The sequence below is a fragment of the Bos javanicus genome, chromosome 25 (assembly GCF_032452875.1).
Source record: "Bos javanicus breed banteng chromosome 25, ARS-OSU_banteng_1.0, whole genome shotgun sequence".
In the NCBI taxonomy this organism is placed as follows: domain Eukaryota; kingdom Metazoa; phylum Chordata; class Mammalia; order Artiodactyla; family Bovidae; genus Bos; species Bos javanicus.
The window spans coordinates 19,880,457-19,904,311 of NC_083892.1; the positions used below are offsets into that span (position 1 = coordinate 19,880,457).

The following is a 23,855-nucleotide window of genomic DNA, read 5'->3' on the forward strand; positions in this document are numbered from 1 at the left end:
TATGTGAGCTGTCCCTCCGCTCTCTTGGTGCTGTCCACTGAAGCACAAACGTTTTTAATTTTGATGATGTCCAACATATCTATTCTTTTGTTGCTTGTAATTCTAGTATCCTAAGGCTTTGCCTAACTCAGCTTTGCAAAGATTTTCTCCTGTGTTTTCTTCCCAGAGTTTCGGCTCTTATATTTAAGCCTTTGATCCATTTTGAGTTAATCTGTATAAGGTAAGGAAGGAGTTCAGCTTCGTCCTTTTGCATGTGTATATTCACTTGGTCTGTCACCATTTGCTGAAAAGATTATTCTTGGGATGTCCCTGATGGTCCGGTCGTCAAGACTCTCTGCTTACAACGTATGGGATGTGGGTTCTACTGCTGATTGGGAAACTTAGATCCCACGTGCCACATGGTGTAGCAAAAATGAAAAAAGTCCTAATGGATAGATAATTCTTCCCCCATTGAATTATCTTAGCACCCCTTTCAAAAATCAGTTGGCTGTAAATGTTCATTTTTGGACTCTAAATTCTATTCCGTTGATCTCTGTGTCTGTCCTTTTGCCACTACTGTCTTAATTACTTTAGCTTTAGCTTTGAATTCAGAAAGTATGATTCTTGCAACTTTTACAAGATTCTTTTGGTTGTTCTGGGCCCCATGAATTTCCATATGAACTTTTAAGACCAGTCTGTTATTCAATAAAGGCACTGGAATTTTGATAGTGATTGGGTTGAATTCGTAGATCAATTTGGGGAGTATTTCAAACTTAGCTATGTTAAATTTTCTGATCTATGAACACAGGGTGTCTTTACACTTACTTCAGTCTTTTCATTTCTCTGACGTGTTTTGTTTTTCACTGTTCAAGTCCTGTACTTATTTTGTTTGTCAGATTTTTTTGTTTAATTTTTTGGCTGAGTGCCTTCTGGAATCTTAGTTCCTTGACCAGGGATCAAAACAAACCATGCCTCCTGCCATGGAAGCATGGGGTCCTAACCACTGGACTGCCAAGGAATTCCCTAGCCAAGTTTTTTATTCTTTTTGATGCTATTATAGATGAAATTGTTTTCTTGATTTCATTTTTGAGTTTTCATTGCTAGTGCATAGAAATACTGTTGGTTTTTGTATCCTACAGTGTGGCTGAACTCTTTCTTGACAGTCTTTGGACATCTTTGTATATCTATATTCCTTTTTCTTGGTAACAGTTACATAGTATTCCATGGTGTAGAAAAACTAGTTTATGTAACAGGCCTCCATTGATGGTCACTGTGGGCTCTTCCCTTTTTTTGCTGTTACTAATTATGCTGTGGAGAACACTTCTTCAGACCACTCATCCGTTCCAGGGACGTGTGCCGAGGGCCTGCTCTGTGCCAGGCACTATTTAAGGCACCAGGGCTACAGATGATAAAGAAGTAAATAAGAGGATTTCAGCTTGGGGAAATCTCTGTGAAGAAAATAGAATGGGGTGATGTAGTTGAGAGTACTGGATGTGCGTTTGAGAGGGGTTCTTTGAGTTGAATCAGAAAAGATGTCTCTGAAAAGGTGACTTTTGAACTGGGATCCAAATGATGAGAAAGACCCACATGGGGAGATTGGGAAGGTTTTCCAGGCACAGGGGACAGCAAGTACCCAGGCCCTGAGATGGGAATGGGCGCCCAGTACTCACAGAACAAAAGAAAAAGCCCATGGGCTGGGAGAGCCACCAAGGCTGGAGGGGAAGTGGACAGGGGCCAGCCCAACACAGGCCTTGTAGCCTTAAAAGGCATTTGGGTTTTGTTAAGAATGTGAAGAGAAGCTGCTGCAGGGTGTTAGGCAGAAAAATGGTTTGATGTAATTTATGTTCTGAAAAGCTCAGCCTTGTGACTTAAGAAGCATTTATTTTCTGTTTGAAGCTCTGAGCGCTTCAAAGTGGAATTACTGGGTGGAGGGGTGTGTGTACCTTTAAAACGCTCCTCGCTGCTGCCTGCCAAGTGTCTCCCCTGCTAGCTGTCGTTTTCTGTCTGAGGGTGACGGCTCCTTCTGTGCCAGTGGTATTTGGGATGAGGTGCCCAGCGACCTCTCAGCCCCTGGGCCCCAGCACCCCCCTTTCTCTGGCCTCTCTCGCAGGACCCTCAGCTCTGCATCTGCCCTGTAACTCTGGCTGTGCCGCCCGGCCCTCGGGTAAGACGGGTGCCCCAGGACCATGGCCGAGGAAGACCTCATCTTCCGCCTGGAAGGCGTGGATGGCGGCCCAGCCTCCCGGGCTGGTGATTCAGACACAGACAGCGACGATGATGAGGAGGGTTACTTCATCTGCTCCATCACTGATGACCCCGGGGCACACCAGAATGTCAACTTCAAGGTTAATAACTGCCACAGCAACCTAGCAAAAAGCGAGCGCTACGGCTCCAGCGGGTCCCCGGCTGGCTCCTTCCATTTCAAGGTGAGTGGTCCCTGGTGCCACCCTCTCCACCCCAGGTGAGCCCCAGCTCACCTGCCGTAAGGATTGGAGAGTTGGGGTCGCTGGCTGAGGTCGTTTCCAGACTCTTGCCAGTGCTCTAAATTCTAGATCTGAGGCAGTGTCTGTTAAGTGGGAAGATTTCAATACAAGTTTTTTGTTTGTTTCAATCGTTGAATCATTGTTTCAATACAAGTTTCATTCCTTTCCAGCAGTGTTTTACCAGTATCTGCACTGGGCCCATTAGTGTGGGTTGTGGGAACCTTGGCCAGTTTTTTAAGACCCAGAATAGAACAGAGTAGAAAATATTGGAGAGGGAAGAGAGAGGGAAAAAAATATCAGCTCTGACAGTCGTGATAATATTTTAGGGACATGTATACATGCCTTTACACACACATGCGCAGTGACCAAATTGGTTGTTAACCAGGTTCTCATGACATAAGGGTTGTTAAGTATTTTTATTTCCTCCCTGTGTGTGTGTATGTGGGTCCAGAGATAGGGGGTTAAATGTAGTTTTTTATGTTGGTTGTGGTCAAAAGAGTCTCTGCTTAGGGTTGGACATCCTAAGCAGAGGATGGATTCGATCCATAGGTTGGATTGAGGAATAGGGTGCTTATTTTATTAGGAATTTGTGTTCATACCCTGGCAAAGCTGCTTATAGAGATAAAGGAGGAAGGCAAACATTATTGGACTTTTGTATAATAATGTTATACAAACATTATTGTATAACAATACAATTGTTATACAATTGTGGTGGTGAAAAAGTTAAAACTGCAATACTGTTATCCTTTTTTAATCCTCACAAACAATAAGTATCAGTTCGTACTGTGAGCAGAAGGCCGATTACCACTTTGGGATTTGAAATTGGAGTCGTTCTTCTCTAATTGCAGAATTAATCTGTTTTTAGAAAATTAATAATCTTAGCTCTCAGACAGTTGGATACTTTTTCCTTTCAGGCCAGAGTTCTAGCTTAAGTCTCTCAGGGGCAGGCAGCTCCAGAAATAGGCCTGTCGGTCCCCTCTGAGGTTGGGGGCCCCCTGAAGGGTCAGGTTGCGGCTTGCCCTGCCTTCCTGTCCTAAGGCAGCTTCTGAAACACACACTCCACCCACAGAGGGCTGCGTGGGAAGACAGGAGAGCAGCCTGGCCCCCGGTCCGTTTGCGTGAGTCAGGGAGGCGCACGGAAACCCTGATCCCTGCAGCTCCTGAACCATGTGCAAGGGAATCCAGGTGCCAGAGCGGCTTGTGAAGCAGAAACCAGCTCAAGGGGGAAAAAGAGGAAATCTGTTCTAACAGTCAAGAAGTATTTCTTGAGACCGAGGGGCAGAAGCGATATCTGGTCTCTGAGGACAGATCCAGGAGCCTGGAAGGCCACAGGACTGCCTCTCTGGCTCCTTCCTCCATCTCCTTGTCTATTTTTGATTCTTCTCTGCCCCTCAGTCTACATGGTAGGAAAATGGATCCCCAAGGGTCCCTTTATTTCAGACAGAGCCACATGCAAAGATGGATTTGACCCTCTTCCATTTCAGCTGCGGGAGGAGAAAACCTGTTCGGTCCGGCCTGAGTCAGGCGTCCGCTGTCTCTGGTCCAGTCACCTCTTGCCCAGTGCATGGGGTGGGGGTGGGGATCGCAGAACAGGGGGCTGCTTCCAGAGAAGCGGGATCCTGTTGGCCTCCTAGTGGGGCAGACCCCTCAGAAGGGCTGTACCCACAGCAGCTGCCTGTGGGCCCAAGAGCTGGAGGGTCTCAGACAGTGTGACCCCAAAACTCAGTCTGGTGAATCCTTTAAAGGAAACACAGGTGAGTGATCCAGCAAATCCAGACCTATTTGTCTATAGGTCTGGCTTAGGAACGGAGCTTCACGAGGGCAGGATCCTGTGGCCTGCTCATCACTCATCCCTAGTGCCATGCACATAGTAGGTGCTTTATTTGGAATCAGTGAAGAGATGGATGAGTGCTAAACTCACTTTACTGTGGGTGCTGTCTCATCAGAGGACAGATAGATGGTGTTTACATAAAACAGAAACCTCTGTGGGCCATTTGACAATCATTATTAAAGTAGAAGGTATTTATATGTCAGAGTTATAGTAAACAGAGACTGTTAGTTTCAGGTGGGGACAATTGTTTATTTGGTGGGACTGTCCCTTATATTGTAGGACTTTCAGCATGTCTCATCCCAGCTCACTAAATGTCAGATTCCCGCCTATTCGTTATGTTATATTCCTCCCTATTTATTATGATGACCCAGAATGTTCCCCAACGTACATTTGCTAAGGCCACATGAGAGGATACCACCCTCAGTTGAGAACAAGCAATGAAATATTTGTGCAAGTGTTGAGGTTTACATATTCAAAGATGTGTTTTGCAATATTGTTTGTAATAAAGAAAGAATGGAAACTGCTGAAATACTCCATTGAGAAGGGGCCTGTTTAATTATAGACTATGGTCCTGGCAGAATGCTTTATTTACATTAAAGCAAAGATGTTTCTATGTGAATTGACTTGAAACAGTGCCAAGATATGCAAAGATATATTTTTTGTGGGGTGAAACCAAAATCCATGAAAAGCTCTTGGGATATTGATGGTCCATAATAAGAACAAAATGTTAGCTATTTTTATTTTTATGTGCTGAGAAGTAAAAAAACAAGTTGAAATATATAATATGATTCCTATTGTATCAGAAAACATAGATACACATATATCAGTATTTTCTTAGCAAACACTTACGTTATAAACAAATTTAAAAATTACTAATGAGAAGAGGGAATTTGTATCCAACAGAGAATCAGTGGTGATTCTCTCTGGGGGAGAGAGTGATCTTGAGGGGGGACTGTGATTATTATAATACATTGCATATAAATATTTTATATATATATCTTTTAAACAGATGCTACTTAAAATTTTTTTATTTATCTTTAGCTGCACTGGGTCTTCATTGCTACACACGGGCTTTCTCTAGTTACGATCAGCAGGAGCTACGCTGTAGTTGTGGAGCTCGGGCTTCTTGCGGTGGCTTCTCTCGTTGCACAGCACAGGCTCTGGGGCATGTGGGCTTCAGTAGTTGCGGCTGCTGGGCTCTAGAGCACAGGCTCAGTAGTTATGGTGCATGGACTTAGCTGCTCCACGGCATGTAGCATCTTTCCCGACCAAGAATCAAACCTGTCTCTTAACCACTGGACCACTGGAGAAGTCCCTACATTGTATACATTTTAAAACATTTAAAACTTATAAAACTACATGTATGTATCACTTGTGTACCCAAAAGGATGTTTTAGAAGAAGAAAAATAAAGAGAGCATCACAACCAGGTAACCACTCCTCCCCCAAAGAAACATCAGTAATTGGCTGTCCTTAAAACTCATGGGCTTCCCCGATGGTTCAGCAGTAAAAAAATTTGCCCGCAATGCAGGAGACTCAGGTTTGATCCCTGGCTGGGTCAGGAAAATCCTCTGGAGGAGTAAATGGCAACCCACTCCAGTATTCTTGCCTGAAAAATCCCATGGACAAAGGAGCCTGGCGGGCTACTGTCCACAGGGTCACAAAGAGTTGGACACAACTGAGTGAGCACAAAACTCAGAGATTCTGCAAGTCAAAATCCTCACTGAGGGTGGGAGCTCATGACCTCCAGGGACCCTGCACCTTTCCCTGCTTCTGCAACAAGCACTGCTGTTCTCACCTCTGCCTGAAACCTCTTTCAGCTGACATATGGGTCTGTTAAAATGACCGGGCTCCTGGTCCGGCTCCCTTGACATCCTACCCTGGCTATCTCCTCCACATGCTCTGAGGCTCATAGCAGACCTTTCTGTACATCTGTCATTCTTGAATGTCGTTCTGTTTATGAGTCAGCCCCTGACCGCAAGGCGAGGGCCTGTGTCCTGTTGCACTTCCCATCCCTGTACTCAGCGGAAGGGCCATTTAAGGACAAGATGTAGCTCTTGGCTGCCCACTCTCCTAGGTGATAGAAGGCAGGCTCTATGGGGTTCTTGTTGCCAGTGGTGACTTCAGAGGGAGGCAGCAGCTCAGTTTTCCAAACCTCACTGTCCCTGGCACTCAACAAACCGAACGTGGTTTTTCATTTACTGTTGACATGGCAACTTGGGTTGTTGAATCAAAATGACCACCTGGCGTTCCTCCAAGGTGGCGCCGCCCTGGCAGGTACCAGGCGTGTATTGTGAACTGTTGAGTCTGTCGCTGTCAAGGCCAGGGAATGTGGCCTGAATCCCCCGGAGGGTAGTAGCAGACTCGCTCAGGGGGCCCTGCCTTGGGTAGAATATCCGACAGCCAACAAAAGGATGTTTATAGAGGATGTATCATAACATGGGAAAGTGCTTCCATTCTGGAGTTGATTTTAAAGAACAGGGTATAGAGCATGATTTAGCTCTGTAAACACACACACACACACACACACAGAGCAAAACCCTAAAAGAAAGTACATCAAGTCTCTGTGTACAATATTATATAAGTGCTTTTACATGGACATATTTTTTCTTCCAATTTTTGCTCGCAGTATGTATATATATGCTGTTTTCACATGCATAGATGTATGTTTATGTATATATGCATATGGTAATATATGTGCTCTCACAGGTACTTGCATATAGACTTGTTTTTTTTTTAATTTTATTTTTAAACTTTACAATATTGTATTAGTTTTGCCCAACATCGAAATGAATCCGCCACAGGTATACCCGTGCTCCCCATCCTGAACCCTCCTTCCTCCTCCCTCCCTAGACTTGTTTTTGTAATCTTGTTTTGTTGAATGTTTTTGTTTGTTATTCATAGTTCTCATTCAATTTTTTTTCCTAACTCTGAATGACCCTCTTTTACTAATCAGGTTTACTCATATAAAATAAAACATTTGCTCTAAAATATATTCCAGATATTTTACCAATAATTCAAAATCATTTATATGTGACATTTTTGTTTGGAAGAGACTTGGGCTTTTTTCTAACTTCCCTTTAATTACTCTAATAAAGTTTGTAGAAGAGGAAAAAAAAAAGTACATCAAGATGCCAACAGAGATTATTTTTGGATGGGATTAATCCTTTTCTGCTTCTGTTTCACAATGTCTGCATTTTCTAGCATTAACATATGTAGCATATAGTATGTTTTCAGTTTGTTGTTTTTTTTTTTTAGTGAATTAAGTTGGATTCCATCACTTGATATACAGGGGTTTATTTAGCCAGTCCATCACTCAGTCATGTCCGACTCTTTGCAACCTCATGGACTGTAGCCTGCCAGACTCCTCTGTCCATGGAATTCTCCAAGCCTAACACTTGAATGGGTAGCTGTTCCCTCTTCCAAGGGATCTTCCCAACCCAGGGATCAAACTCAGGTCTTCTGCATTGCAGTCTGGGCCACCAGGGAAGCCCTTCCTCTTGAGGGACACTTGGGTTGTTCCCCTTTTTTTCTATTACAGTGTTATAATAAATCTCCTATATGTATATCTGAGCAAACTTTGAAATATATATATTTTATAATATATAAATAATATACCTACTCTGTAGAAAGAATTCAACTTGGACAAATGATAAACAGTGAAAAGCAATCCTCCCACCTCTCACCCTGTCTCCCTGGAGAATGTCCTTCCAGAAATGTTCTTGTGAATATAAGCCTATGTATATATGTGAATCTCTTCCTTGTCTTTTTCGCAGAAATGTTATTTCACCTGTTTTGCACTCCTGTGCCGTCTTCCCGTATTAGCACATACGAGCTGACATCAACTAGAACTTACATAACTGGTTCTGTGGGTCGGGCAGGCCTGCTTATGCGGTTACTCATATCAACTCATTGAATCTGTGCAGCAGTCCTCTTATTGATGTTTTGACATATAGTAAACCCGAGGTTCTGAGATCGTAATTGCTTGGCGCCCTTCATGAGTGCAGTATGCTTATGCAGTCTTGTTTATTTTTTTTTTTAATTTTTATTTTATTTTTTAACTTTACAATATTGTATTGGTTTTGCCATATATCAAAATGAATCTGCCACAGGTATACATGTGTGCCCCATCCCGAACCCTCCTCCCTCCTCCCTCCCCATACCATCCTTCTGGGTCTTGTTTATTTTGTTTTAGTTTTCTAATGGCTGAATATCTTGACATTATCTGCAAGCACTGTCATATATTTAGCCAGTCCCTCATGGGTCGGTGTGAAGGTCATTTCTAAGCGTTTGCTACCACAAACGGTGCTTCCATAAGCATCTCTTATTTGTGTCTCTTATGTGTGTGTGTGCCCTGGTGCCTACACAGGGTTCACCTGCAGGCTAAATCCCCAGAGGTGGAATGGCTGGAGAAAACGTTCGTGGGTTTCAACTTGGCTGAGCATTGGCCATTGCCCTCCAAAGAGGTTGCACTGGCATTGGTGCTCCCATGATACATGGGCACGCCTGCTTCCCACGCCCTTCTGATTAAACTGATACTTTGAACCCACCCAGGGTGGCTCTGGCAACTTGGTCAAAGTACACTGATCACCCCAGAAGGAGGTAGATGAACGTCTGATGACTCACTGGGAAGAGCAGTCATCACTGCTCACCTGAACCCTGGAAGGCCCTCGCCTGGCAGGTTTTGGCCACTGACCGCAGGAAGCTCTGTGCATACAAAGGGCTGGTGACCATTTTGGTGCTCCGCCCACTGCTCTGGGAATGCAGAATTGGAAGGGGAATCTTAGGTGTGTCCTGGGTCCACAAAGATTTGGACTTCCAGCAAAACAAGGGCCTGCTGGGTGGTGGAAGCAAAAAGAGATTGCTTCTGGCAATCGGTGACCTGGAGTCTGGAAAACGGGAAGAGGCTGAGGAGAGTCAAGCCTGGCTGGAGGGACTCATCTTTTTGAAGCACATGACCTTTTATAGAAATATGCTAGATATTCATTAGTGGGGGTCCCCCTTCTTTAACTTTATTTTGTAGTTTTTTAGAAGCTTTACTGAAATATAGTTCACATACCATGCAATTTACCAATTTAAAATGTTCAAAAAAAATAAATAAAATGTTCAATTCAGTAGCTTTTAGTGTGTTTATAAAATTATGCATCCACATCACAACTAATTTTAGCTCATTTTCATTACCCTAAAAGAAACCCCATACTCCTTAGCCACCACCTGCCCCCCATATCCTTATTCCACACAAACCCCAGTATCCACTAGTGTATTTTCAGTCTCCATAGATTTGCCTCTTCGGACAGTTCATGTAAATAGAATTATGTGATATGTGACCTTTTGTGTCTGGCTTCTTTCACAAACTTATTGTTGTGTTTTTTTTAATCTGTTAATTAATTAATTTATTGGCTGTACTGCATGGCACGTGGAATCTTAGTTCCCAGACCAGGGATTGAACTCACACCCTCTGCTTTGGAAGCGTGGGGTCTTCACCACTGGGCCACCAGGGAAGCTCCAGCATAGTGTTTTCAAGGCTCATCAACGTTGAAGTGTGTGTCAGTACCGCATTCCTTTTTATTGATGATAGATAGACCAGTTTTGTTTATCCATTTGTCAGCTGATGGACGTTTTGGTTGTTTCTCCCTTTTGGCTGTTACGAATAATGCTACACAAATCTTTGTGTGGGCATGTTTTCATTTCTGTCAAGTAGGTACTTGGGAATGGAGTGGCTGGCATGTGATAACTATGTTTGGTCCACCTTCTTGCAACTGGGGCCTGACAGGCTTGGATTTGAGTCCTGGGTTTGCCATTTCACGGTTGCTGCAGGTCCGTGGATGAGTTACTTCCATCCTCCCTGAGCCTCGGGTACCTCATCAGTGGATCAGAAAACTAACTTACCCGCCTGTCCTTCCTTGGCAAGGTTGTCATGAGGTGCCAGCCAGGATGCTGTCTGAGGAAAGATTTCCAGGAGAAGAGGGCATTTCGTAATCGTAGGGAGTGTTATGACTTTGCTGGTTATTGTTCCCACCCTTCTCATCCTGTCCTCTCTGAATCCCACTGGTCAGGGGAGATGAACTGAAGCTACTGTTTTCAACAAAGATTCCTTGAGGATTTTTAACTTTGTTTCTTTTATACTTGTTTGTTTGGTTACTTATAAAAGTAATGTATGTTCCTTACAGAAAAAAATGGAAGTGCAGATACAGTTGCTATTAAGATATTAGTGTGTATTTCAATATACAGACACAACTAAATAAACAGGGACATTTTCTTACAATAACAGGATTATGCCATGTATGCTTTCTAATAATAGTTTTTCTTCAGCAAACAAGAAATGATGCATATTTTTCCACATCAGTAGATGTGGATCTAGTCCATTATTTTTTTAGTGGCCCCATGGCAGCCCATTGTTTCTTTAAGCAATTTATTTTGTAGGACCCTGAGGAAGTTTCCAAGTCTTTGCTGTTATAGTCAATGCTGGGTTCCATGGAAATTGCACGAAACCTCTAAATGCATGTGGCCCAGAGCGGGGCAGCCACACAGCACAGAGGCCTCTTCCCATCACGGAGCGTGACTATGCATCCCCACTTCTTCCCGCTTCTTTTATTTGCCCTTGGCTGTGGTTTAAGTTTTTTTTACTATTAGTCAGGAGAGGCAACTAAGGCTACAGAAGTGATGATGGGCAAAAAAACATTTTATAACATTCTTTTAATGCTCACTCTGATGACTCAGATGGTTAAGAATCTGCCTTACAGTGTAGGAGACCTGGGTTCGACCCCAGGTCAGGAAGATCCACTGGAGAAGGAAATGCCTACCCACTCCAGTATTCCTGCCTGGAGAATCCCATGGACAGAGGAGCCTGGTGGGCTACAGTCCATGGGGCCGCATATAGTTGGACATGGCTGATAGATTAACACTTAGTGAATGTAGCAGTTGTTTTAAGAACAAAGCTTCACACGGGGAGCTCTATTCAATATCCTGTACTAAGTCACAATGGAAAAGAATGTGAAAAAGAATGTATGTGTGTATAACTGAATCCTTAACTGTACAGCAGAAATTAACACAAATTGTAAGTCAGCTTATCTATAATTTCATTTATACTTCAGTAAAATAAAATTTAAAAATAAAGATAGAGAAAAACCTATGTGAATACGGGTAAGGCAAAGATTTCTTGGATGACACAAAAAGCAAGGTCCATAGAGGAACAAATTGATGTAAGTTGGACTTCAAAATTTTAAACTTCTGCTCTTTGAAAAAAAAACACTATTAAGAGAATGAGAATACAAGCCATAGATGGAGAGAAAATATTTACTGGTTATAAATCTGATAAAGAAACTTATATTCAGAATATATAGAAAAACTCTCAAAACTCAATGATAAGAAAACAAATCATATTTGATTGGCCAAAAAGTTTGGGTTTTAACCTGAACAGTTTTTGGCCATTCCAACATATAAGTTTGAGTGAACAAAGGTTTTCCTTTTTCTTTGGTAATATCTGGGAGTAAAATAGGGTAAGAATAACATTTTCATTAATTTTTTTAAAAAAAGGCCTTCCCTGGTGTTCCAGTGATTAAGAATCTGCCCACTAATGCAAGGGACATGAGTTCAATCCCAGGTCTGGGAGGATCCCACCTGTGGAGGAGCAACTAAGCATGTGAACCGCAACTGCCCAGCCCACATATAGGGCGCCTCAGCCACAACTCCCGAGCCTGGGTGCCGTAACAAGAGAAGCCACTGCCGTGAAAAGTCTGCACATCCACACCTTGAGAATAGCCCCGGTCACCACAAGTAGAGAAAAACCTGAGCACAACGGCGAAGACCCAGCGCAGCCCAAAAACTTAAATAAATCTTTTTTAAAAAGCAACCCAGCAGCAATAGGGACTTCCCTAGTGGTCCAGTGGCTAAGACTCTGTGCTCCCAATGCAGGGGGCCTGGGTTAGATCCCTGGGCAGGGAACTAGATCCCACCTTCCCATCTAAGAGTTAGAATGCCACAACTTAAAGATTCGGAGTGCCACAACTAAGATCTGGCTCAGTCAGTAAATACTAAAAAAAAACAAAAACAAAAAGCCTAGCAGCAGTAGCTGATAACATTGCTTGTACAAACACATTACCCACACAGCAGGAAGTTTTTTTATTATCGTTATATTTGTATTTATTTATTTTTACTTTGTACTCGCAGGCTTTGAGGAACCAAAGTCATTTTGTTCTCTTTCCAGGATTATGTTTCCCTCTTTATGAAAACCCCTAGGCCTCTGTTTTATAGAAGAGTAATTAGTCCACTCAACTGAGTTTTAGGATCTTTGCAACTAGAGAATGTTAGAGCTGTCGGGACCTTGAGATCATCTAATCCAGTGATCTTGGTTTATTAACGTTGACTTACACCTGCGATGCCTGAAGACGTTCTCATGGTAAAAAAACGCAGACAACGTAGATGAAGCTGAATTCACCTCGTTTAACTTCTTATTCCTGTTCTGTTCCCAGAGACAACCATTGTTCAGCTCAGTGTAAATAATTTTTCAGACCTTTCAAATGTATTTTATTTTAAACATTTTATTAAAGTATTGTTCATTTACAATATTGTATTTCAGGTGTACAACATGTGAGTCAGTATTTTTGTAGATTATATTCCACTTGAAGTCATTATAAATATTGGCCATATTCCCTGTGCTGTACGATTTTCAGACCTTTTAAAATACATTTATATATAAATGTATGTTTTTATATATATCTACAGACACACACATCCTTAGAAATCTGATAGTATTTTATATATATATATTATATATATATACACACACACAGTGGTGGTGGTTTATCGTGTCCAACTCTTGCTACCCCATGGACTGTAGCCTGCCAGGCTCCTCTGTCCATGGGATTCTCCAGGCAAGAATACTGCAGTGGGTTGCCATTTTCTTCTCCACAGCATCTTCCTGACCCAGGAATTGAACCCAGGTCTCCTGCATTGCAGGCAGATTCTTTACCAACTAAGCTATGAAGGAAGGCCTTATATTTATTTATTTTTATATATATATACACACACACATACACACATGCACACACACGTATATATTTTATTGAAGTATAGTTGATTTACAATGTTGTGCTAACCAGTTCTGTACAGGAAAGTGACTATACATTTTTTTATATATATATTCTTCTCTGTTCTGGTTTATCCCGGTAGATTGGCTATAATTCCCTGTGCTATACAGTAGGACCTTGTCGTTCATCCATTCTAAATGTAATAGTTTGCATCTGCCAACCCCAAAGTCCCATTCCATCCTTCTCCTCCCCTCCTCCCTCTACTGCTGCTGCTAAGTCGCATCAGTTGTGTCCGACTCTGTGCCGACCCCATAAACACCCATAGGCTCCCCTGTCCCTGGGATTCTCCAGGCAAGAACACTGGAGTGGGTTGCTATTTCCTTCTCCAATGCATGAAAGTGAAAAGTGAAAGGGAAGTCGCTCAGTCGTGTCCAACTCTTCTCGACCCCATGGACTGCAGCCTACCAGGCTCCTCCGTCCATGGGATTTTCCAGGCAAGAGTACTGGAGTGGGGTGCCATTGCCTTCTCCACCTCCTCCCTCTAGGCACCCACAAGTCTGATCTCTGTCTGTGAGTCTAAGAAAGCTAGTGATTAGTGATTTCTTCCACCAGTAAATGGTGTCATACTGCTTGCTTTACTCGGCACTTTGTTTTTTTCCACCCAAACAATAGCTTTTAGAGATTGCCCCTATCAGTGCCATCATCTTTTTAACGCTGCGTAGGATTTTGCCAAGTGTGTGTGATCATCCCACTGTGGATGAGCAGGGTGTTTGCAGTGTTTGCCTGTTGCATAGCGTTACGACCACCAGCCATCTTTGGGCGGCTCAGCTGGGCACGCCTGGTAGGTGATCAGAATGGGTGGGCCAGAAGTCAGTGAAGAGGGTTCATTATTGTTGGCCAACCATCTAGCATAAGCAGATGGCCCTCAAAGGTGGTGATGCCTGCTTCCATTCACAGTGTCTGAGAGCACTCACTCCCCAGGCCACAGTTACCACCTGTTTTTCCTAACATGATGGGATTAAACAGGATTAGTGATTTCAGCTCAGCTGAGTTAGTTCACCTCTAAAGATCACTCCGGGCTCAGTGAGACACTATTTCTAGTGGGAACATGTCTGTCCCCGGGGTGGGGACAGGAAAGAAATTGACCACTAGTAGTCAAAACATTCTTCCCTGTCTTTTGTAAATGAGGAAATGGAAGTTCCCCCAGTGGGTCAGCAGTGGGCTGGAACCAGAACTCAGGGAACTGAGTCTTAGTACAGGACTTTTTATATTGTGCTTAAAAAAAAAGTCAGTTACATTAAACATACCTGTTGCCAGTAAGGTGTGGCTTGATTCTTTTTTGGATTTTTTTTTTTAAAGGATAATTTTGACCTTGTGACATATCATGCCCTCCAATTCTTAAATACTTTTTTCTTTGACTTTTTTTGGTTCGTGTCACAGTACCCAGCCTGTTGATAATTTCTGTTGATAATCCTCATTGATTGAGGGGCCCTGTCTTAGGTGGCTTGCTGCTGCTGCTGCTAAGTCACTTCAGTCATGTCCGACTCTGTGTGACCCCATAGACGTCAGCCCACCAGGCTCTCCTGCCCCTGGGATTCTCCAGGCAAGAACACTGGAGAGCGTTGCCATTTCCTTCTCCAATGCACGAAAGTGAAAAAGTGAAAGTGAAGTTGCTCAGTCGTGTCCAACTCTTAGTGACCCCATGGACTGCAGCCTACCAGGCTCCTCCATCCATGGGATTTTCCAGGCAAGAGTACTGGAGTGGGGTGCCACTGCCTTCTCAGTTAGGTGGCTTAGGGCATGTCTTAGTCACCTGTTGAGAGAAGTACATTTGGAAAGTCATGTGTCTCAGGCAGAGCACAGGGCACCTGACGTGCCCAGAAGGGTGGCCTGCAGACTACACAGAACTCTGCAGGCTTCTTGGCAGCTGCGGGGATCAGAAGGCTGTTACTGCCATTCACAGCGGCTGAAATACAAGAGGGGACTGTGGCACATTTTTAAATTACAGAAATCCAGAAACTGCTTTCCTTGTAAACATGTCTGCTGCAGGGTTATGTATAATAGGGAAAAATCAGTGACAAGCTCAAAGTCTCACTGCAGAGAACCACAGGTGAATGAACAGTTAAGTCAATAATGATAAACCCATGCAGTGGATTACTATGCAGCTGTTACAGCTAACTTGTAAATTCATGATGTAATGTTTGTGTCAAAAAATTTGAGTGGTTTGTTCTCTGCTTCTTGGAGTGTAACCTAGGAGAATCTTTTCAGACGAGAACTCCAAACTTCTAATTTTTAAATGTGGTCTCGCAATTACATTCCAATGAAATATGTCCTACTGAGCTCTTGCACAAGCACACGGAGATATAGATAAGGGAATGTTCTCTTCAGCACTGTTTATACTAGAGATCATTAGAGAGAATCTGAATAGCCATCAACTGAGATCTGAGGAGGTACCTTAAGGTCTCCTGCATTGCAGGCGAATTCTTTACCAGCTGAGCCACAAGGGAAGCCCTACCTTAAGGTACGTTTATACAATTATATTATATCCTACAGCCAAGGAAGGAAAATGAGGTCAGCCCAGCCTGTCTGCACATATGACATGGAAAGACTGGATCCAAGATCCTGTGCAAAGTGGAGAACACTTTGCACAGGAAGATGCAGAACACTCTCCTGAAAGGCTGTAAATTATAGCTGCAGTGTGATTCCAATTTTATTTAAAAATGCACGTAAGGGATCTGGAAAAGAACTAATTTCCAAAGCATTGATGATGTTAACAGTTGCTCTGAATGGATGGCCTGTGGCAAATTTGAATTTTGCTTGTCTTCTGCATTTCCCATGAGTTTTCATTAAGTGTGAATTATTAAGCTTCCAAGTTTTAGACTTTGCAGAGATTAGAAAGCCACAGTAAGGGGGCCCTGGGCTATGCGTGTGTGTGTACTTGGATGTGTGAGTTTCTTTTTTTTTTTTTTTTTTAATGTTTATTTATTTGGCTGTGTTGGATCTTAACGTGGGATCATGTGCTTCGTTGCTCTGAGGCATGTTGGATCTTAGTTCCCCTATCAGGGATCAAACTGTGTCCCCTGCATTGCAAGGCGGATTCTTAGCCACTGGACCCCCAGGAAAGTCCTCTGTGTGAGTTTCTTGATGAGCTCAGCCCCTCTACCTCCTGTCCTCTGAGCAGCTCCCAGGGGTGGAGCTTAGGTGGGGCCATGGCTGGGGAGTTGTCCTGTTTGAACCCAAGTCCGTGGAAGAGCTCCTAAGAGCTGGCCGGGGAGGCTGAGGGAGGCTGTTGTGGGAAGAGGAGGTCTAGAATCTGCCTGGCCCAGACAGTATCCAGCCCCTTCCTGTGGCTCAGACCTGTGGCCTGGAAGGGAGTTTTGGTCTCCTGGATTCTGTAGAGGCTGTCAGGCAGAAGTTCAAGCTCTAGGAAAAGATGGAGAGGGGATAACTATCAGTTTGAGTGTCAGAGTGTTTGTTTGGAGGGGAAAGGTAAGGATTCCACCTTGGGATTATAAAAGCAGTAAAATGAGCTTTTTAAAACAAAAAGTGGGGCCATACGGTGATGCTTTTGATACTCAGTGAGTTCTCTCCATCACGTGCCTTGGTCATCTTTCCCAGTTAGTGCTCAAGAGGCCCAGTTCTCAACAGGGTTTGAATATTTGGGGGCACGTGTTTTGGGGCAGCACAACAGTGGCGGGCACTGAGGCACTGGATGGGTGGAGGGCAGGGATGCTAAGCCCTGGAACGGAAGAGCAGGTCTGCACAAGAAGTGGTCCTGAACCCCAGGACCTTGGAACGTCTTCTGGGAATCTGTTCGTAATTAACTGAGAATTTAGCCTTTTGTTAATGTAAAAGGCAATGTATATTTTGCATAGTTTGATATACTCTTGAGATTGAGAAGCTTATATGGTCTATAAATTTCCTTGGGGGCAGTAAAATGGGGTGTATTTATGATTTATAGAATATTTATAAAAAAGTGACATTGAACCCGGTAAGAGTCCAGAGTTCTCACCACAGGGCTATTTCACATTTTAAATGAATATAGTCAAAGTGTATTAACCAATCTCCACAGACAGACATTTGGGTTGAATTCAGTTTGGTACAATCACAATACCCCTCGTACACAAGTGTGCACACTTACGTTTGTATTTCTTTCTCTCTTTTTGTATTATCTGGGCCTTGTTGCAGCATATGCACTCTTCCTTGTGGTGCGTAGGCTTTCTCTAGTTGTGACACGCAGGCTTGGTTGCGCTCTGGCACGTAGAATCTTAGTTCCCCAACCGGTCCCTCGTGTTAGAAGGCAGATTTGTTCTTAACCACTGGGCCACCAGAGAAGTCCCTATGTTTGTTTTCCTGTATGGTACATTCCTAGATATAGGATTGCTGGATCAAAATAAAGGAATATCGGGACTTCTCCTGGTGGCCCAGTGGTGAAGCATCTGTGTGCCAGTGCAAGGGACAGGGGTTCGATCCCTGGTCTGGGAAGAGCCCGCATGCTGCAGGGCAACTAAGCCTGAGCACCGTAAGTACTAAGCATGTGCTCTACAACAAGAAAACTCACTGCAATGAGAAGCCCACACACCACGACTAGAGAGTAGCCCCTGCTTGCAGCAACAGAGACCCAGCACAGCCAAAAGTAAAAATTAATTAATTAAAAAAATAAAGGAGTACATTTTTTTCCCATTTTAGTACATTGCCAGGCCACCTTTAGAAAAGGTTTATACCCACTGACGGTATCTGAGAATTCATTTTCCCACATCCTGGTCAGACTCCTGGTTTCCAGCTGTTAAAACGTCTTCCAATCTGAACAAAGGGGTGGGGAATAATATTTTCATTCTCAACTCTTTGGTAACAAGCAAAGCAGTATGTGTTTTCTATGCGTCTTACGTTTTCTTCAGTTTTATAGTTGAGGCAGGTCACTTCTGGCCGTGGGAAGGCTATGTCCCTGTGAGGTCTTTTGGGAACTGTGTTCCTACAAGGATAATAGGTGATTATAATTCTGACTGAATAATGCTGTCTGCCTCCCAAGAGGCTGGACACACTTGGGAAATCGCATGGCGGGAGGAATTGGCCTGCACTGTCCCAGAAGCCTAACTCTCCCCTTTGCTTCTGCAGGAAGCTTGGAAGCATGCAATCGAGAAAGCCAAGCACATGCCTGACCCCTGGGCTGAGTTCCACCTGGAAGACGTTGCCACGGAATGTGCCACACGCCACAGGTCAGGTCCTTGTCTGCAAGTGTTGTATGACCCCAGTTCTCTAGGGGTCCTTGGGGGTTGGGTCCTTTTTCTGCTTGTAATCAGTGAGGCTTAAGTACCCCTGGAGATCAAGGAAAAGGGAATATGATAATAATATCGGTCAATATTTGAGTATTTACGCATGTTTAGGCACCATGTGGGGCTTCCCTGGAGGCTCAGATGGTAAAGAACCCCCCTGCAATGCAGCAGACCTGAGTTCAATCCCTGGATTGGGAAGATCCTCTGGAGGAGGAAATGGCAACCCACTCTAGTATTCTTGCCTGGAGAATACCGTGGATAGAGGAGCCTGGTGGCCTACAGTCCGTGGGGTTGCAGAGTCGGGACATAACTGAGCAACTAACACACATACAGAGACAAGCACTGTGCGTTATCTCATTTAATCCTCACAGTGTTCCTATAAGACAGTATTCAACAGGCTAGGGTGAGCTATGCTGCAGTAACAAATAGCCCAAATGCAAGTGACAGAAGCCAATTCACAGTGGCTTAAGCAAAGAGGAATGGTTGACTTATCTATGTGGACTTCAGGTCTAGCTTATTCCAGGTGCTCCAAGGATGCTTTTGGCTTTCATACCAGATAGACTCTCTTGCATTAATGGTACTGATGGCCCCTGGGAGCCCCATGATTCATCTCACCAAATGGAAATGAATCTTCCTCAGTTTTTAACATTTGAATCTCATTGGCCTGGCTTTGGCTATAGGCCCACCACTAAACCAGTCATCGTGCCCAGAGCTTTGCTTTGATTAGCCAAGTCTAGATCACATACCACACACCAGAAAGTGCTGGGGGATCAGCTCCACCCAGTCCATATGTTCTGAGAATGGTGGATGGTGGTTCCCCAAAGGAAAATTGGGGTGCTGTTACCAGAAGAAAGAAGAGTGGATGCTGGGCAGGCAGAAACAGTGGAGCCCTCTCCACCTTTCTGCAACATAGTCCTGCTACACCTTGTGAGGCGAAGGCTTAGAGCCTGGCGTGCACCCCTTCCCCATTTTGGAGGGTGACCTGGCAGGCTCTGGGGTCTGTTCCAGCAGCTGAGTATTGTGGGTGCCCCAGAAGGCCAGGATGGGAACTCGGTTTCTTCCTGCCTATAAGGGCAGTGTGGTGGCTGGTTGGTGATATGTGGCTTCCAGGCTGAGGACACCAGGCCAACAGGGAGGCCCTTGGGAAGCAGGACTCACATGCTGGGCTAGTTCTGTGAATCCCAGAGCTCCCGAGGAACAGGGACCAGGGGCCACACCAAACTGTGTTGATTTCCTAACTAAACTTGCTGATTTCAACTGCTCTGACTACCAGCAGAGGGAGGTCAGACATTGATGCCCAGAATGACCAGAGATTTCTAGATTGGAGGCTTCCTCCTCCACTCCTGGTCTTTAGAGAGCTCTGCTGCAAGCTGGCTCTTTATTGAGACAGATTTCCTATTCACGTGAGTTGTCCCCAGACTGGTTAAGTGCAAAGGTCGAATTGAAACTGATCTGAGTTTGAATCTTGGCTCTCAGGAAGGTTATTTCACCTTTCTGAACCTCAGTTCTTCCATCTGGAAAGTGAGCACAGTATTTGTTTGGATCTCATTGGGCTGAGTGGTGGTTCTTGAGGAGTTCCGTGTAAGCACTCAGCATACAGTGAATGCTCAGTGAACTTAGAGCGCCTCTGTCCTCTATGAGGTCAGTGGTTGTGAAGGACAGCTAAGCTCCTTCCCGTGTTGCATGTCTCCACCCTCCCCCACCTTCTGGGTGCCTCTCAGCTTTCAGTCTACTTGGAAGTGAGGGAAGACTGTTTCGTTTACCTTGGCACCTACATGGTAATAAAATTAATAATAATGATGGCCATTATTTATTGACGACAATACTTGCCATGAGCTTGTTGCCAGCAGGTGTTCGGCTCTGACAAGCCTTCCTCCCCCAACCCACCCCACCAGGCCTGGGGCAGCTTACCTGCCAGGCCTCTGCTTGTTTCTCCTGGTAGAGGTTTCAGGCTCTGAAGAGGCTGTTCTCAGGCTCTGGGAGGTTTTGGAGTCTGTCCCCACCGAGGGTGGACCAGGGAGGCATCTGCTAAAGCTGAGAACACCTCAGCCCTGGGGAAGGTTTTAGATTTTCGGGATTTACTGAGCTGAAGAGCTTTCCACCAGACAAACCTGTTAAGGCCCAGCCAGGCCTAGGGGCAGATTTGCTCTGGGAAAGAGGATCCCTGGGAAAGAGAGAGATGGAAATGTTCTGGAACCCTCTCCATGCCTCTCTGTCTTGGGTGTGTAGCCAGCGGCCCCTTTCCTGGCTGGACTCAGAAGTAGGACCCTCCACCACTGCTGTCTGCACCGGGACAGGCTTCAGGAGACTGGCCTAGCAACCTGGGCTGGGCCTCATACTGGCAAGACAGAGGGTGCTGCCGTCTTCCTTCCTGGGACACATTATCTAGACCAGTTATAATAAGAAATTTATTTATTCAGTTGTTCATCCAGCATGCATTTGTTAAGCAACCCCAGTACCAGGCCCTACAGTACACAGCACAGACATGGCTTGTCTTTGTGGAGTTACAGTCCAGTGGGAAACCATAGCCTACCCACAGCACAGCGGTAGCATGGGGTTGGTGGAGGACATGGTGAAGGAACAGCTGCCTTTGAAGAAAGGGAAGGAGGCCAGTGTGGTGGGAGCCTGGGAAGGAGGGAGCGTGTCCACAGACCGAACCCAGGAGATCAGCTGGGCCTGTAGGTAGAGAGTGGACTTGATCCTGAGCAGCAGGAAGCCCAGAAAAGTCTTCTGCTTTTAGCCAGTGAGTGACAGGATCAGGTGATGGACACTGCACCCTGGGGTGGGTTCTGGTCTCTGCAGGTACAACGCTGTTACCGGCGAGTGGGTGGAGGATGAAGTCCTAATCAAGATGGCATCCCAGGTGAGCAGAGCCTCGAGCCCAGTGCAGTCCTGGCCGACCAGCTGCAGTGCCCGCTCCCTCTCCTCCACGTCCTCTTTCTTTTTTTTTAAGCTTTAGGGAATTCTCTGATGTGTATTTATTTTATCTTTTATAACAGCCTTATTGAATATAATTCACACACCATACCACATACCTATTTAAAGTGTACAGCTCAGTGGTTTTTAGTACAGTCAAGAGTTGTGCACCCATCACCCCGATCAGTCCCGGAACATGTTCACCATCTCTAGAAGAAACCTCATACATACCCATTAGCAGTCAGGCTCCAATTCCCTCCTCTTCCCCAGCCCTGGGCAACCACTAATTTAACTTCTGTCTCTGTTTATTTACCTATTCTGGACATTTCATATATTGATCACATGTATTAAAAGATTCTTCTTGACACTCTTGTTGAAAATCAGTGAAGTGTGAACCTGTTTATCGGTTTTCAAAAATTGCAAGTCACCACTTAATACTGTTCATCTAACAAGATGAACTCAGTGGGTTGCAAAAAAAAAAAAAAGAATCAACTAGAAAATAGAGCAGTTCCTGCATAGGAAGCAGCAGGGTCGACTTGTGAAGCATTTTATAGTGTGTTGCACGCTCAGAAAAGTGTATGGCTTGGTGAGTTTCACCAAGTAAACACATGTGTAACCAGTACCCAGATCAAGACACTGAAAATCACTGGCACCCCGCCCCCCAGAAGACCTTCTCAGCCCCAGTTACTACTCCTTTATTCCCAAGGGTAGGCACTGCCCTGAACTCTATCACCTGAGATTGGTTTCCCTATTTTTGTACTCCGCATAAATGGAGCTCCATACACACGCAGTGCATGCATAGCTCACCGTTTTGTCCATGAGCTTTGTACATATCTGTGTCGTGTCTTTCAGCCCTTTGGCCGGGGAGCAATGAGGGAGTGCTTCAGAACGTAAGTGACTCAGCCTGCCTCTGGGGATCCTGCCCCGATGCCCTCAGGCTCCTGAGAGCAGGGGCTCTGTGACATTCTCTTCTTGGACCGCACATTGGGCCGGGCTGTAGGGATGGGAGTGGGCAGAACAGGGAGTCTGTCCCTTGACCCCCCTTCCCAGATCTCTGAAGGATGCTGCGGGGTAGGGAAGCCCCTCCCACCTCCTGCATTTTATTCCTGACTCTGTCAGTCAGATCACGCAGGGTCTCCCCATCCTGAAAACTAGGGCTGGGGTCCCAGTGAGCCCCAGAGCATCGGGCAGGCTCCCTGATGCCTCTCCCCTCAGGAAGAAGCTCTCCAACTTCCTGCACACCCAGCAGTGGAAGGGGGCCTCCAACTACGTGGCAAAGCGCTACATCGAGTCCGTGGACAGGGACGTGTACTTCGAGGACGTGCGTCTACAGATGGAGGCCAAGCTCTGGGGAGAGGAGTATAATCGGCACAAGCCCCCCAAGCAGGTGTGTGGCACCCCTGCCTTCCACATTCCCACACCAGCACAGCCCAGGGCAGCGTAGCCCAGATCTGGAGCTGAGGGCGATGGCAGTGCTGGTCACAGGTCCCCTTCTTTGCTGTCTTAGCAGCAGCTAATAAAACCCATCGTTTATGGAGCCTGACAGGTCAAGTGCTCTGTATCAGATTAGTCGCTCAGTCGTGTCCGACTCTTTGGAACCCCATGAATCGCAGTACGCCAGGCCTCCCTGTCCATCACCAACTCCCGGAGTTCACTCAGACTCACGTCCATCGAGTCAGTGATGCCATCCAGCCATCTCATCCTTTGCCGTCCCCTTCTCCTCTTGCCCCCAATCCCTCCCAGCATCAGAGTCTTTTCCAATGAGTCAACTCTTCGCATGAGGTGGCCAAAGTACTAGAGTTTCAGCTTTAGCATCATTCCTTCCAAAGAAATCCCAGGGCTGATCTCCTTCAGAATGGACTGGTTGGATCTCCTTGCAGTCCAAGGGACTCTCAAAGAGTCTTCTCCAACACCACAGTTCAAAAGCATCAATTCTTTGGCTCTCAGCCTTCTTCACAGTCCAACTCTCACATCCATACATGACCACAGGAAAAACCATAGCCTTGACTAGACGAACCTTTGTTGGCAAAGTAATGTCTCTGCTTTTTAATATGCTATCTAGGTTGGTCATAACTTTCCTTCCAAGGAGTAAGTGTCTTTTAATTTCATGGCTGCAGTCACCATCTGCAGTGATTTTGGAGCCCCCCAAAATAAAGTCTGACACCGTTTCCACTGTTTCCCCATCTATTTGCCATGAAGTGATGGGACCGGATGCCATGATCTTCGTTTTCTGAATGTTGAAGCTTTAAGCCAACTTTTTCACTCTCCTCTTTCACTTTCATCAAGAGGCTTTTGAGTTCTCTTCACTTTCTGCCATAAGGGTGGTGTCATCTGCATATCTGAGG

General features: G+C 45.0%; 1 protein-coding gene across 3 annotated transcripts in view; it reads left to right on the forward strand.

Annotated features, from left to right (window-relative positions):
• EEF2K (eukaryotic elongation factor 2 kinase) overlaps nt 1-23,855 on the forward strand; it is a 71,651-nt gene that overhangs the window by 16,100 nt on the left and 31,696 nt on the right. For 2 of the 3 annotated variants that reach the window (XM_061401387.1, XM_061401388.1), the window contains exons 2-6: nt 2,090-2,405; nt 18,437-18,537; nt 21,397-21,457; nt 22,363-22,400; nt 22,726-22,897. In XM_061401387.1, coding sequence (XP_061257371.1) covers nt 2,166-2,405; nt 18,437-18,537; nt 21,397-21,457; nt 22,363-22,400; nt 22,726-22,897 — 612 coding nt within the window. In that variant the 5' untranslated portion in view covers nt 2,090-2,165. The remainder of the gene's footprint in view (nt 1-2,089; nt 2,406-18,436; nt 18,538-21,396; nt 21,458-22,362; nt 22,401-22,725; nt 22,898-23,855) is intronic. The other variant, XM_061401389.1, reaches the window with a different exon arrangement.